At 38.7% G+C, this 13,875-nt stretch overlaps 1 protein-coding gene across 3 annotated transcripts in view; it reads left to right on the top strand.

Moving 5' to 3' along the window:
• LOC119479479 (zinc transporter ZIP11-like) overlaps window positions 1-13,875 on the top strand; it is a 161,075-nt gene that overhangs the window by 86,249 nt on the left and 60,951 nt on the right. For 2 of the 3 annotated variants that reach the window (XM_037755114.1, XM_037755115.1), the window contains exon 5: window positions 6,870-7,011. In XM_037755114.1, coding sequence (XP_037611042.1) covers window positions 6,870-7,011 — 142 coding nt within the window. The remainder of the gene's footprint in view (window positions 1-6,869; window positions 7,012-13,875) is intronic. The other variant, XM_037755116.1, reaches the window with a different exon arrangement.

The raw sequence follows: 13,875 nt of genomic DNA, 5'->3' as shown, positions 1-13,875 counted from the left end.
AGAATAAGCATCATAGTAACATATGGGTCATTGATCCTTTACATTTCCCTTTTTTTTGACAGGACAACAAACCAAAGGGGAGTGTAACAGGCCTAAATACACAAACACATACATGTTTCCCTTTAAATGAACCCAGGCTGGACGCAGCCATTCAATACCATTCCACATGAGACACACAACTGTGGACAACACAAAAACACTCCAGTAAAGACAATAAATAAATAGAAATCAAAGGTGCCTTGAGTATACCAGCTACATTTAAATCTACCAATTCATTATACCAGGTGCCAGTTCAAATTTAGTCAGGCATCCCCCTCTATTAGGACGGTACGTTTCCTTTTTAATCCTATTTTTGTATTAACTCACGTTCCCTCTTTCTTTTTGACTGGGAGGGATTTGGAGTGAGTAATGAGCCGCTTCTCTCTTAATGATAATCATAAATAGACACGTTTCTCTCTGATATGTTAAGTGGTGTCATCAAACAGCCTGCCGATGACACCTTCATTGGAGTAAGGTGATCAAACGGTTCCGACATGAAAGTACAATTAAAGAGGTTTGAATTCAAGCGAGAGAGAGATGAAGTGAGAGGTGACTTTCAGCGCTCAGTGGAGCCAGACCGCTGCTGGAAGTTATTTAATGGTGAGCTCGGACCTGCTGATGAGACTGTATCATGGGTCGCCACCAAAGGTCACCGTGGGTTAATAATGTCCCCTCGAGATGGTCCGCGAACTGTCCCCGTCATGCCACACACATCCAGCTGAATACACGCTTACTCAGACAGGCCCACACACAGTACATGGAGATGGCATCTTCTGCTCTCAGTAACCGATTCTTACAAATGGTCGTGAAAACAGCAAAGATAGGAAATAATTCATAGTTTAAGCGTTGCAATGATGAAGCTTGTTCCGCTCTTGCAACAATGCATGTGATATTTAAATCAATGCAAACTTTCTGCACATTAATTCATAAGAAATGTACAAAATGTCTATTTGTGCCTGTTGGTCGGGTTCCATTCGGTGATTTCAGCCTAACAATGACACCACATCATCCCCAAATGTCATGCACCACCTAACTCATTAGTTTATGCCTCAGCAAACTTCTTCCTCTTCTTCTTTTTCTCCCTGTGCGGCGTTTTGGGCTGCATCCTTCTCGTACGCCTCATTGCCACTGGCAGGAGTAATAACCAAGAAGCAAGAATAACAAGTACTGATTGAAAGAAATTAATATGGAATGCCATTTTATTCAATAGTAAACATATACATAGATAAATGTGTATTTCTGAATTTTGCGTTGGCCTGAATCTGTGAGATAACCACAGCCCATTCATTAGAATATAACAGATATAAATATAAATAAATAAATGTGGCATTAGGAAATAAAAGTCCTCCTGCAATCAAAGTGTCCTTTGAAAAACGTCCTTTTTAAAAATATAAACTTTTTTATTGAACTATACTGACTCAGTTATATATTTATATTTATTTATTTATTTCAGGATTTATTTCATAGGCATATGTATTTATTTCATAGTCATATTTATTAATTTGGCATGTTTATCATTTTATGGGCATATTTATTCATTTACTGGACATATTTATTTATTTTACGGTCATATTTATTTATTTCATGGGCATATTTATCTATTTTATTGGCATATTTATTAATTGCATAGGCATATTTATTTATATCATAGGTCTATTTATTTATTTCATAGCAATATTTATTTCATTCATGGCCATATTGATTTATTTCATATGCATATTGATTTATTTTATGGCTATATTTATTTATTTATGTCATATGCATATTATTTATTTATGGGCATATTTATTCATGTCATATTTATTTATTTCATGGCCATATTTATTTATGTCATAGGCATATTTAAATATTTTATGGGAATATTTATTCATTTATTTATTTAATATTGGATAAAATGGCATTCCATAAATTCATGGCTCAGAGAAAATATATCCATAATAATATCTTCTTTTTCTTTCCAGCATTATTCTTCACGCTTATTAAAAAACATGTATTTATTCTTTTCTTCGCTCAACATCGTTTTCCATATCATAGCCAGTGCAAAAATATGACAAATGTACAAGGCCTATAAAAAGCATTCACTTCCCTTGTAAGATTACATTTTGTATTGCTGCTGTTTTCCCCCATTACTGAGTCATCACTGGTGCATTCAGTTGGTTTTAGAAGTCATATAACCAGTTAAATGAGGATCAATCTAGACAAAGATGTTTGATTTGATTATAGTAAACTGAAAACTTGAATGTTGTGTGAATGTGAAGAAGAAGGAGACAAGTGAGGGAGGCTAATAAGAGACCTATAACAGGAGGCTCAGATTAGAGAGACCGTTCACAGCAACAGTAGGGAGATTGGCAAAGAGAAAGCCACTTTCAAAATCTCACATGACGTCTTGGCTTTAGTTTCCAGAAGCCACGGGGGAGACTGAAGTCAGCTGGAGGGAGCTTCTTTGTTCTGATAAGACCAAAATTGTCCTTTTTGGCCACACCATGTTCCACTGCACATCATCATAATCACACTATCCCCATGGTAAAGTATGGTGGTAGCAGCATGAGGCTCTCTGCAGCAGATCACCTGTGTGTATAGTCAAGGGATTTCAGGCTTATAAGGGTACAGGGAAATATTGAAATATGCATTACGCAAGAAATCTGTGACTGTGGAAGAGATTTGTTTTCCAGCCCAAGCACAAAGCCGGAGCTACAGGAGAATCAAAACAATGAGTTAATGTCCTGGAGTGACCTAGTTAGGGTCCAGATGTCACTCAAATCGAGAGTTTGCAGCTGGACTTTTAAGTGGCTGTTCACTCACCACCCCCCCTGCATCTTCTTCTCTGCAAAACTGATTGAGTCTTTCAGGTTGCATCTGAAGGGCTTAATCAATTTTGCAGAGAAGAATGGGAGAAATTGCAGTGTCCAGATGTGCAAAGCTCATAGAGAGTAGACTCATCCACACAGATGCAAGGCTGTAATTGCTGCCAAAGGGTGCATCTAGTAAAAACTGACTTGGTAGGGGTTAGTATACTTGTAAAGAAGCACTTTGTATGTTATATTGTAATCGTTTTACCATGTTTGCCTAATCCAATGAATGAAAAAAGAACAACATGTACAACACAAGCTCTACCTGTACTTTATCCGATTTTAAAACAACCTGTGACTGGACACGGAGATGTTGCAGTCATAGATAGAGGAAATATGGATGCAAATGTGCTTTTTTGGCCCTTTTAGACATTACTCATCTAATGGTTTGCTATTTAAAATGTGGGCTCTCTGTTTTCATCAACTTGGCCATTTTCTGGGTCGCTGATTCATTGTTCAGGCTCTTGTGTATTTGTTGGCCTCAGAGAGTGTCTGACATGAAATCATGCTGATGGGATTTTTTGATTTGCGGTGGGTGTTAAAGTTTGATCTTTGATCTGAAACAAGTGGAATTTAAGAGCATTGTGCAGTGTACTGTAACTGATCATCAACCGCACTGATTTGTTTTTTTTCATCTTCCACTAGGAAATTAAACCAACTTTTAAAGCACCTCATTGTACAAACAAAAGATTTACTTTTCACAAAGTGACTTCAGTGACCTGGTTCTGCATGTTAAAATCATGTCTCTGTCATAGTAACCCAAGTAACAAAGTAGCATTGCAGGTAATGAACAACCTGATTAAGATGACTGGTTACTGCGTGCCACTGTTTTTATGCCTCCGCGCCGGCAACAGTCGTGGCAGTCGTACAAATCCTGTTATGGCGAAGGCATGACCTGCCCTACTCCACCGCTGATTGGCTAGTACTCGTTGCCTTCATGGTTTGGATTAGCTAGTTTCAGGAATGAGGAGTGAGATTGTTTAGGGTAAGCCTATCCGAGGCATAGTAGGGCAGGTCATGCCTTTGCTATAGTAGGATTCATAAAATTGCTGATATCTCATGAATAGTATGAGCGAATTTCTTTAAATTTGGCACAAATGTCCATTTGGACTCAAGGATGAACTGATTAGATATGGGTGGTCAAGGTCACGGTTTCGGCTTCAGTATGCTAATTATGACAGTTTCACACAAATGTGTAATAGGTTGAAATTATGGAGTGATGACATTTTGGACAGACGCAAACTGCAACTTGGCTCATTGGTGGAGATGTGTAACCACGAGCCGGTAATTTTAGTTTTAGTCAATAAAAAAGGCAGATGGGACCATCATTATTCCTCTCAATTTGTTATATACTATTAAAGGGACTGTTTGTAAGAATCAGAAATTGGTTGTAACAGCAACACCTGTGGCCGTTTAGTCAACGAAAGTCAGCGTCCTGTTGTTTGCGTTCGCCCGTGTGCAAAGGCCAACTGAATGTGAGCGAGCATCCGTCAAAACAGTGAGGCGACACACGTCAGCTAAAACCACAATATCACTCTATATTCCAGCTGCTTGGCAGTAATGTTAGCTGACCAGACGAAGGTCTCTCCATGAATCACTGCTGATCCTAGTGTTGGCTTTTCCTGCTTCAGGCTCCCGACCGCGGTCAGAGGGAACAGGGGAGACACTGGCACCCAGTCGGAGACGATAAAGTAACTCGCTGCGGAGCCCCGTCACTTCACAAGACACGGAAAAACTCTGTTGGTCTGGAGGAGCTGCAGCATTTATTTCTGCAAATACGTCCACTATACACTGTTACTACATATTCTCAGAGCTAAACTAACTCTTCTGCAGTGTGGAGTGTGCGCGCACGCACGTGAGGTGGAGTGAGCTGTGAGTGAAGGCAAGCAGGCAGAGGAGCAGAGGAGCACAGACTCCGGTCCTGGAGACCAAAGCTACGGTCTCCCCCGCGTCCTCCGACCGCGGCCAACACTGTTTTGCAAGACGGGCTTCACTAGATAGAACTTTGGTGCTTCCGTGTATTTTGTGTTGGAGTCTTGTCTGAACAGCGTAGCCACACGCGAGCGCGCATGGGACACCAACCCAGATTGATTTATACGTGTAAGAAGTTACAAACAGTCCCTTTAAGTGAAAAAGAAAGAGGCTCTCTGATGGGTGGCACGTGGAATTGGGTGATAGGACGAATGAGTGTTGACAATAGGCCAAATCCATCCATCCTTTGTTGTTGTTGTTGCGGTGGACTTATGTTGATTGAAATGTCTGCATCCTCAAGCAACCTGAGACAAGTGTGTCTCAACTTCACACAAGTGTGTGTCAAGTTGCCAGTGTTGTGCATTACTGAGTAAGTGAGAATCAAATTATTTATATTGCAGATAGAAAAAAAAAAAAAAAAAAAAAAAATGTACGGCATAGTTTTGTGTAATGACTTATTTTAAAGCCGTAATGCACCCTTCCACTGTGCATTTCCAAAGAGGCATCATTTACATTTATATTCCTTTCAGATACTCTGTGATCTAAAGTCTTGTGTTCTGGAAGGCCAATTGATGAACCGGCTGGCTGAGATTGATTGCGTTTCAAGGAGGTTGTGCAATAGTTGAATGACATTTTTCAGTGAACCTCTCCTATCGACCACACCACTCACTGGATTGTCAGTGGACTGGTGAAACAAATGGTAGCCGTGGGGCCATGCAGTAGGTTGATGTTTCACAATCATGCTGCACAGTGCAAGTTTTAAGAGTCCAGGGAGCCATTGATCTCGTCTTCCCATATCTGCGAGACTGGATTACCAACCATAAAAAAATTGGAATCTGCCCTGAGGCTGGGACCCCTAGATCCCCAAGAGCGCTTGTGTTGTTCACACATCATATCAACTGATGTGATGAGGGCCTTAATGTGGGTCCAGATTTATTATCTGAACTTGATGTCTTGTCTTGAAAAGGGTCCCTAAGTCAAAATGATTGATGTGGTGCTGACGCTGTGCTTACATGGTGCCTATATCCATATTACTATGTTCAGAATCAAACACCAAATGTGGTGCTTTGTAATATTGTAATATAAGAATATACAAAGAGTTGTCATGTGATGGAGTGTTTTTACATTGAGGTATTGCTACATTTGCTTCAGTAAAAGCAATAGAGAATAGAGATCTTTCATCTCTATACTTCTTTGTACAATGCAGATGACATAGCCATTTTAAGGTAATTTCTAAGAATTAACAGTTACATACCAGGGTCGTGTCTAGAAGGTAACCCACAAGTTGCAAAAAGTCTGAAAACTCTTGCAGGACACGCTGCCTTAACCTAACCTTAACTATTCAAGGTCAATGTCTAACCTTAACTATTCAAGGTCAATGCCTAACCTTAACTATTCAAGGTCAATGCTTAACCTTAACTATTCAAGGTCAATGCTTAACCTTAACTATTCAAGGTCAATGCCTAACTTGAACTATTCAAGGTCAATGCCTAACTTTAACTATTCAAGGTAAATGTCTAACCTTAACCATTCAAGGTCAAAGCCTAACCTTAACCAACTGAGGTCAATGCCTAACCTTACCCATTCAAGGTCAATGTCTAACCATAACCATTCGAGGTCAATGCCTAACCTTAACTATTCAAGGTCAATGCCTAACCTTAACCAATCGAGGTCAATGCCTTACCTTACCATTCGAGGTCAACGCCTAACCGTATCTATTCAAGGTCAATGCCTAACCTTAACCAATTGAGGTCAATGCATAACCTTAACCATTCAAGGTCAATGCCTAAACTTAACCATTCAAGGTCAATGCCTAAACTTACCCATTCAAGGTCAATGCCTAACCTTAACTATTTAAGGTCAATATCTAACCTCAGCCATCTTGTAAGAGTTTTGCGGCTTGTGGTTTACCTTCTAAACACAACCACATACTAGCTTGTTCTTAGATCACAAATATTACAATCTTCTGTCCATAGAATGGATTTGAATCCCTTCCGTCTCTATCCACAGGGTGTAGGTGCCGACCCCCACATCGCCCTGGCTCTTCCCCCCGAATCCAAGCAGGCCAAAGAGAAAACAGACGATCCCTCGTTCCAACCCTTGGACTCTGATGAGATGACCATCAGGATAGGTAGAGCTGGACATCTCTCAGGCAAGCCTCCCTTCATATACCCACATCAACCCTTACAATGTGTGCTGGATTTACACAAAAAAAAGGCTATATTACATGTCATCAAAAAAAAAAAAACATACAGATGTAGCCACTGCAGTCCCACTTTGTTTAAGTCAAGGCACCAGATGACACTGATTGCAAATGCATGAAGAGGGACTGCATTGGCTGCCACTGTAAAATCTCGCTTCTCTGATGGCTTCTTTTCACTGTCCTGATTTTTCTGTTTTACCTTTTCTACCTCATCTGTCTATCTGTGTCACTGATTGGGTGTTCTCCTAACTTTGGTTATGGTGTTTCAAATTGGATAGCTCTCAAAGAAATGATCCTTAGTGTGTTTTCTTGGGTGTGGGACACCAACTTTTCTCCATGCTATCATCTCACACATTACGCAAGTCCCATACATACTGTAGTACACATTAATGTTGTCACACTCGTCCAGACTGGCAGAGTTTTGTTTACCTAGATTACATTTTCAGCATGTAAGAGAAGAAGACACTTTAAAGCTGAGGAGCTGATGAACACATCTCCCAACAAGTCACAGGAAGATTATAGCAGGATGAGCAATTACAAGCAAACACATCTACGTGACAAAAGAGTGCAACGGGGTGGAAAATTATGGGACAAATAAATGCAGAAAGAAACAAATCAAGTAAAGTGGAAAAATTAGCACCTAGTGCTGTTTGTTTGTGGCAACTAAATTGTTTCCTCGCCTCACTGGCTGCTAAAGTTTTGGATTAGAATGACATTTGAATTAATCTGTTATATTCGGTGTGTTCCTAAACTGTGTGCCTGCTGACTGTCTATCAGTGAGCGAGCACATTAAATCCAATCTGTATCATACACACTGTGGTTCGGTTCATTTGTTCCGGACCAAGAAAAAAATATATACATTGTTGTCTTTTAATTCATATTTACAGTGATTTTTTACAAACCAACCAAGAGAGGTGAAAAATTAAGTCATACGGACTGACAGATAACTTATTAATTGCACAGTTTTGGTGAGGCTTGCATCATCAGAGCTATATAAAACTGTATAATTATAATTCTAAGCACTTCATATATATTCATAATGCTTTATAACAATAATCATAACACATTATGAAGCATTTTATAACGACTAATAATGTCAAGTCTCATACTACTTCATAATTGCTGGTCACTTTTTTTAGCAATGATCATAGCATATTATAATCCCCATTGTTGTAATACATTATAGTGTATATAATGTATTATAATTTGATTATGAGTTACTCTATGTGGTCATTGTTTACTTTAAGTAAAGTACCAAAAAAAATATGTTTTTGTGTGTTCTTGCATAGATTTAATGATATTTTTTTCACTTTACTTAAAGCAAACAATGACCACTTATAGTGACTTATAATAACATTATAATGCATTATAACAGTGATTATAATGAGTTATTCAAATATTATAAAGTATTACAGCTTTGAAAGTTCTAATACACTATGATCCTTGCAAAAAAATGTTAGTGAGTGACCAGCAATTACGAAGTATTATGATACTTGACCTTAAAATGCTTTATATATATATGTGTTATGGTTATTGTTAAAAATTATTATAAATATTTGAGTGCTTGTAACTGTAATTATACAGTGCTATAAGCATATTATAAGTATATGTTTAATGCATTATAGACATGGGCGTCATAGAAAGTGTTACCCAATTATTTTACTGTGCACAATTAAAGAATGGTGGAGTTCCTTCTTGTTACTAAGTCCAAAACTAAATAAATCACTTTTCTTGGATAGTCTCGGCATAGCACAAAGTTAACACATCATCTGACTTGCATGAGAGTTACACTTTCTGTCTGTCCGGTGTGTCCCATCAGTGCCCCTCCAGAAGTTTTTTTTTTTTTTTTAGATGGAGGGCATGAATGGAAAAACTATAGCAGCAGGAACCTGCATGCAAAAAATAGTTTTGCTTTAATATTGTTGTCTCTAATTATGTAAAGTAATAGAACTTTTTCACAGCAGATATTTTGACGTGTCACAGCAGGGAAGGTACAAGCAGAATTACAGTAATAGCATAAACGACGGCTCTGTTCCAACAACGTATTCAGTACACAACAGCAAGACTCCTAAACGTGCACACCTTAATGGAATGCCCCCCATCATTAATGTTATAATTACAGCTGTGCTTTTCGCTCTGACATGCAGAACTGTTTGTTGTGAAAAGGGTTAATTCATGCAGACACAAGTGACAGTTAGATTGCAAACCTGAGCATTGCTAATTGATCAAAATAGCTGGAAGACTGAGTTCCTTTTTGGTTCATTCCTTTGTGTATGCACCTCTGAGTCATCTTTATCTGACTCACCCCTCCTCTTCATTTCCATTATTGTCACCTCATATTTCTCTGGAGATTTTTTAATGATGATAATGGCATTTTGCGTTAAGAATCTCAGTTGTCACAGCGGTTGACCACTGATGTTGCGACTGTTGTCAGGTAGAGCCGCTGGATGTTAGATCTGAAGAAAGCACTGCGAGAAGTCTTGAGTTGCATTGATGTTATTTTTGGGGGTTAGCAGCTGGAGGTGTTCAATCGAAAAACCAGACAAAGGGAGAAAGAGACCCTTGAAAGCATCTGCACTCAGACAAAGAAAGGAATAAGAAGCGATATTCATGAGCAGATAGAATGTCAATTGTTCTGATAAGCTACAACTCAAATATTATTTCTAAACCCTTGAAAACTGTGTTACCTTTTGAGAACACTGTCATTTCAGTATTGTCAAGCATGACCACGAATCCCAGCTGCCTCTCAATGTTTACAGTGATGATACATGTCCCGCAGCTCTGAAGTCCACAGACTGAATATATATTACAGACGAGCTTCTATGGATCAGTAACAAATTCATTGCATCCCTGTGGCTTGCCTGAGGGCATCCGAAGCGAGTCGGCCAAAACAGTAAACAGAAAACAGCATATATATACAGCATATATATATATATATAAAAATGTGTGCTGCATGTTTGACTGCAATTTAAAGTACAGCATAGCCAATATCAAAAATGTATCTAAAAAAAGGTTGAAATGCCATATTGTGAAGGAGTCTTACAATAAATATCTTCAGGGTTATTCCTGTTATGCAGCAAAGTTTCTGTCCCCATGAATTACTTCCTCGTATTTTCTTTAAAATGTCTCAAATATTTATGACAAATGGCTTATATCATAGAATAAGGTCTTCTTTATAACATAAACAAAGAATAATGTACATTAAAAATACTTTTTAATTTACTGAGATTTTTTTGGTACATGTGCCTGATTTGACCATGTCCCCAGTGCAATGTAATCAACTTCTACAAGAACTATAAGCCATAATATAAAATACGCAAAATATTCGTTAATTAATGTAGGCCATGTTAATCTCTCTCTGATTTTATATATTAAAGAGACAGTTGTAAAAAAAACGACCAAATGTGTTGGGTAAATGTAAGGCTATCTTGGATAACATGTTTGGCTGGGTTTGCTTTAGTGGACAGCCACTAATTTGAGCCTATACACTCTGATCTAGTCAGTGAGCAACCTCCGGCTCTGAAAAGTGAAGCCTGTGCGGAAGTGCCTTAAACCTGCATTCTTTCTAACAGCCAGCAGGAGGCGACTCCTCTGGTTGCAAAAAGAAGTCTGATTGTATAGAAGTCTATGAGAAAATGAGCCTACTTCTCACTTGATTTATTACCTCAGTAAACATTGTAAACATGAGTTTATGGTCTCAATCACTAGTTTCAAGTCTTCTTCAATACAGCATGATGTTCATTTAGTAAATTATGGTCCCATTTAGAGTCAAATAGACGATAAAGCAGGGGATGCTTTAGGGTGTGGCTACCTTGTGATTGACATGTTGCTACCACGGCGTTGTCCGGTCCGGGAGTTGTTCGTGTTTTCTTCTTAGAACTTTAACTCTTTCACAATGTGTCTTCAGTTCATGAAAGTTCATAGTAACATTTTGATCACCTAAAAATGTCTTGTTCAGCGTTCGGTTGTACTTAGCTCCACCCTCTCGTGTCACTCCTAGTTGCAAAAAAACAAGATGGCGACCGCCAAAATGCTGAACTCAAGGTTTCAAAACGACAGTCCACAAACCAATTGGTGACATCACAGTGACCACGTCCACTTGTTGTATACAGTCTAGCTTCCACACAGTGGGGAAATACTAGCTACAAAGCAAATGTACTATCATGAACAGGGCTTTTTTATTAATATAACCTGTAACTCCTAAAAATAACGTACTGTATTATGAAATGTCGCTGGCATTGGAAGTAGCGCTGGGATATGATTATATTTTAAGCAGTAGGCCTAAGCTTGTTAGCCAGATATGCTAATGTTTGTAGCTTACATTAAAGGCGATAAACACACTCTTAAACCATTCCTTACTCTGCTGTGCTTGTATCTCTGTTTTTTGAAAGGGGAAAAAGAAACCACCTTCCAGACACTTTATACATAGTCGCATGCACACCAGCAATTCAACATGTGGAGGAATTCTAACAGGCTTGCTTTGCCTAGCTAAGTTATGATTGGACTATTGCTGTTTGGGGGAGGGATTAAGCCAACGGTCATCTAAAATGTATTTCAGTCATGGCTCATCGGCATCATCGCCATGGTCCCCGTCTTCCCCGCATAGTATGACAAGGGCCACAGAGGAGAAGCTGATTGTAGCCTCAGGGCTCATGCTGCCATTATTGGTATAAGCCGGAAGACTGAATTCTCACCATTTCACCCTGTAGGGAGAGAGGAAGATATGAAAGAAGATCAAATTTCATCAGGTTGAGCGCTGCTTACTGCAGGGTGCTGTTGTTGTTCTGAATTAGGCTTTTGGTTGGGCGATATGTTCAAATTTTCCAACCGGCCACCGTCAGCCCAACAGTTGGCGATTGCCAATATATTAGGTTAAAGGGACTCTATGTAAGAATCAGAAATTGCTTGTTAACAGCGACACCTGTGACCGTTAAGTCAATGAAATTCAGCGTTCTGCTGCTCACGCTCACGCTCGCTCTACATAGACATGAACGAGCATAGAACAGCGTAGCCACACGCGAGCATGCATGGGACACCGACCAGCAGTGATTCATAAGAGTGTAAGTGTAATAAATTACAAACAGTACCTTTAAATTAGCAAAATGAAATGACAAAAATTACACAAAACATCGCCCCCAAAAAACACCCGCGGATGTCAGAATCAGAATCAGATTTTTTGCCAACTAAGTGTGCAAATACAGGGAATTTGTTTTTTTTTGCATCCCTCTCAATGTACTTACACAGAATAGAAATAACAAATCGACAACAAAGCTGCACAATGAAGGTAAAAACTAGACAGGACTGTTATGTACACAAATATGGGAAAAATAGGTGTATATATAAATATTATATAAATATATATAAAAGCACCAATTACCAACAATAAAATAAGAAATTAAAAACATCTTTATTAGGGCTATCAAAGTTAATGTGATAATAACGCCTTAACGCAAATTTGTTATAACGCCACTAATTTCTTTAACCCATAAACGAAAATGGCGATTTTTAGGTTGTAGCGGGTTCCATCCTAAAGCTAGAGTGAAGATACTGGCATCATATGAACCTAAAAAATCTGAGGAATCCATCGGTACCAACCATGTTATACTAGATTGTCGGGAAGGAGGCTAAATAACGCTCCAAACTTACACTAAAGTTTGGGGAGGAAAAACTGTCATGGCCATTTTCAAAGGGGTCCCTTGACCTCTGACCTCAAGATATGTGAATGTAAATGGGTTCTATGGGTACCCATGAGTCTCCCCTTTACAGACATGCCCACTTTATGATAATCACATGCAGTTTAGGGCAAGTCATAGTCAAGACACACTGACAGCTGTTGTTGCCTGTTGGGCTGCAGTTTGCCATGTTATGATTTGAGCATATATTTTATGCTTAATGCAGTACCTGTGAGGATTTCTGGACAACATTTGTCATTTTGTGTTGTTAATTGATTTCCAGTAATAAATACATACCTACATTTGTATAAAGCAGCATATTTGCCCACTCCCATGTTGATAAGAGTATTAAATACTTGACAAATCTCCCTTTAAGCTACATTTTCAACAGGTAAAAAATGAGTGATTAATTAAAGGAAATGGAGAGGAGATGAAGAAATGCAATATTCACACAGCTTGTTGACGACAGCAACCACTTTTGCGTCCCTCACATTCGGTCAGTCTTAGTCAGCGCTCAATGGATGTTCTCCAAATTTAAAATCGACCTTGCCAGATGTCGTCTATAATCTTTGTGAGGCTTTCGCACACACTTACCATGTCATTAAATATCTCTTTTGCGTCATAGGAACACATCCTGAAACTGTGATCAAACCCTATGACAATGGTATTACACGCTTACATGTACTCACACTATTCCCTCTCTTTCAATCTTTCAATGTCTTTCAGAGATTTTTATTTTTATTTTTTGTACAATGTTTCTGCATTTAAATGATTCAAAATGATTGGTGGTTGGTCTCTCTGTTCAATCTGAAGACACTTGATTCATTTGGGGTTATTTCCTCCTGTCCTTGGCTTTGTCTTAGTAGAACATCTAGCATGTTTTCAAGTGCTCTCTTGGTTTCAAAGGCCAAGTAACTGCCTTTTCAGCCATCACGGAAGATAAGCAAACCAAAGGTCCCATCCGTTTAGTCCTTCAGATGTGTGGTATATGATGTGGATGGTATGTATTGCCTTTTTTTCTCCCTTATTTTGATCTGTTAAACAGGTTGTTGGCTGCTTAGAACAAAAATTAACTTGCATTTTCACTGCTAACACAGGCACCTGCTCAAAGTATGAATGGATTTTCTGTTCTTAGAAAAAA

The sequence above is a fragment of the Sebastes umbrosus genome, chromosome 20, assembly GCF_015220745.1.
Source record: "Sebastes umbrosus isolate fSebUmb1 chromosome 20, fSebUmb1.pri, whole genome shotgun sequence".
In the NCBI taxonomy this organism is placed as follows: Eukaryota; Metazoa; Chordata; class Actinopteri; order Perciformes; family Sebastidae; genus Sebastes; species Sebastes umbrosus.
This window is presented reverse-complemented; position numbering and strand designations above follow the sequence as displayed.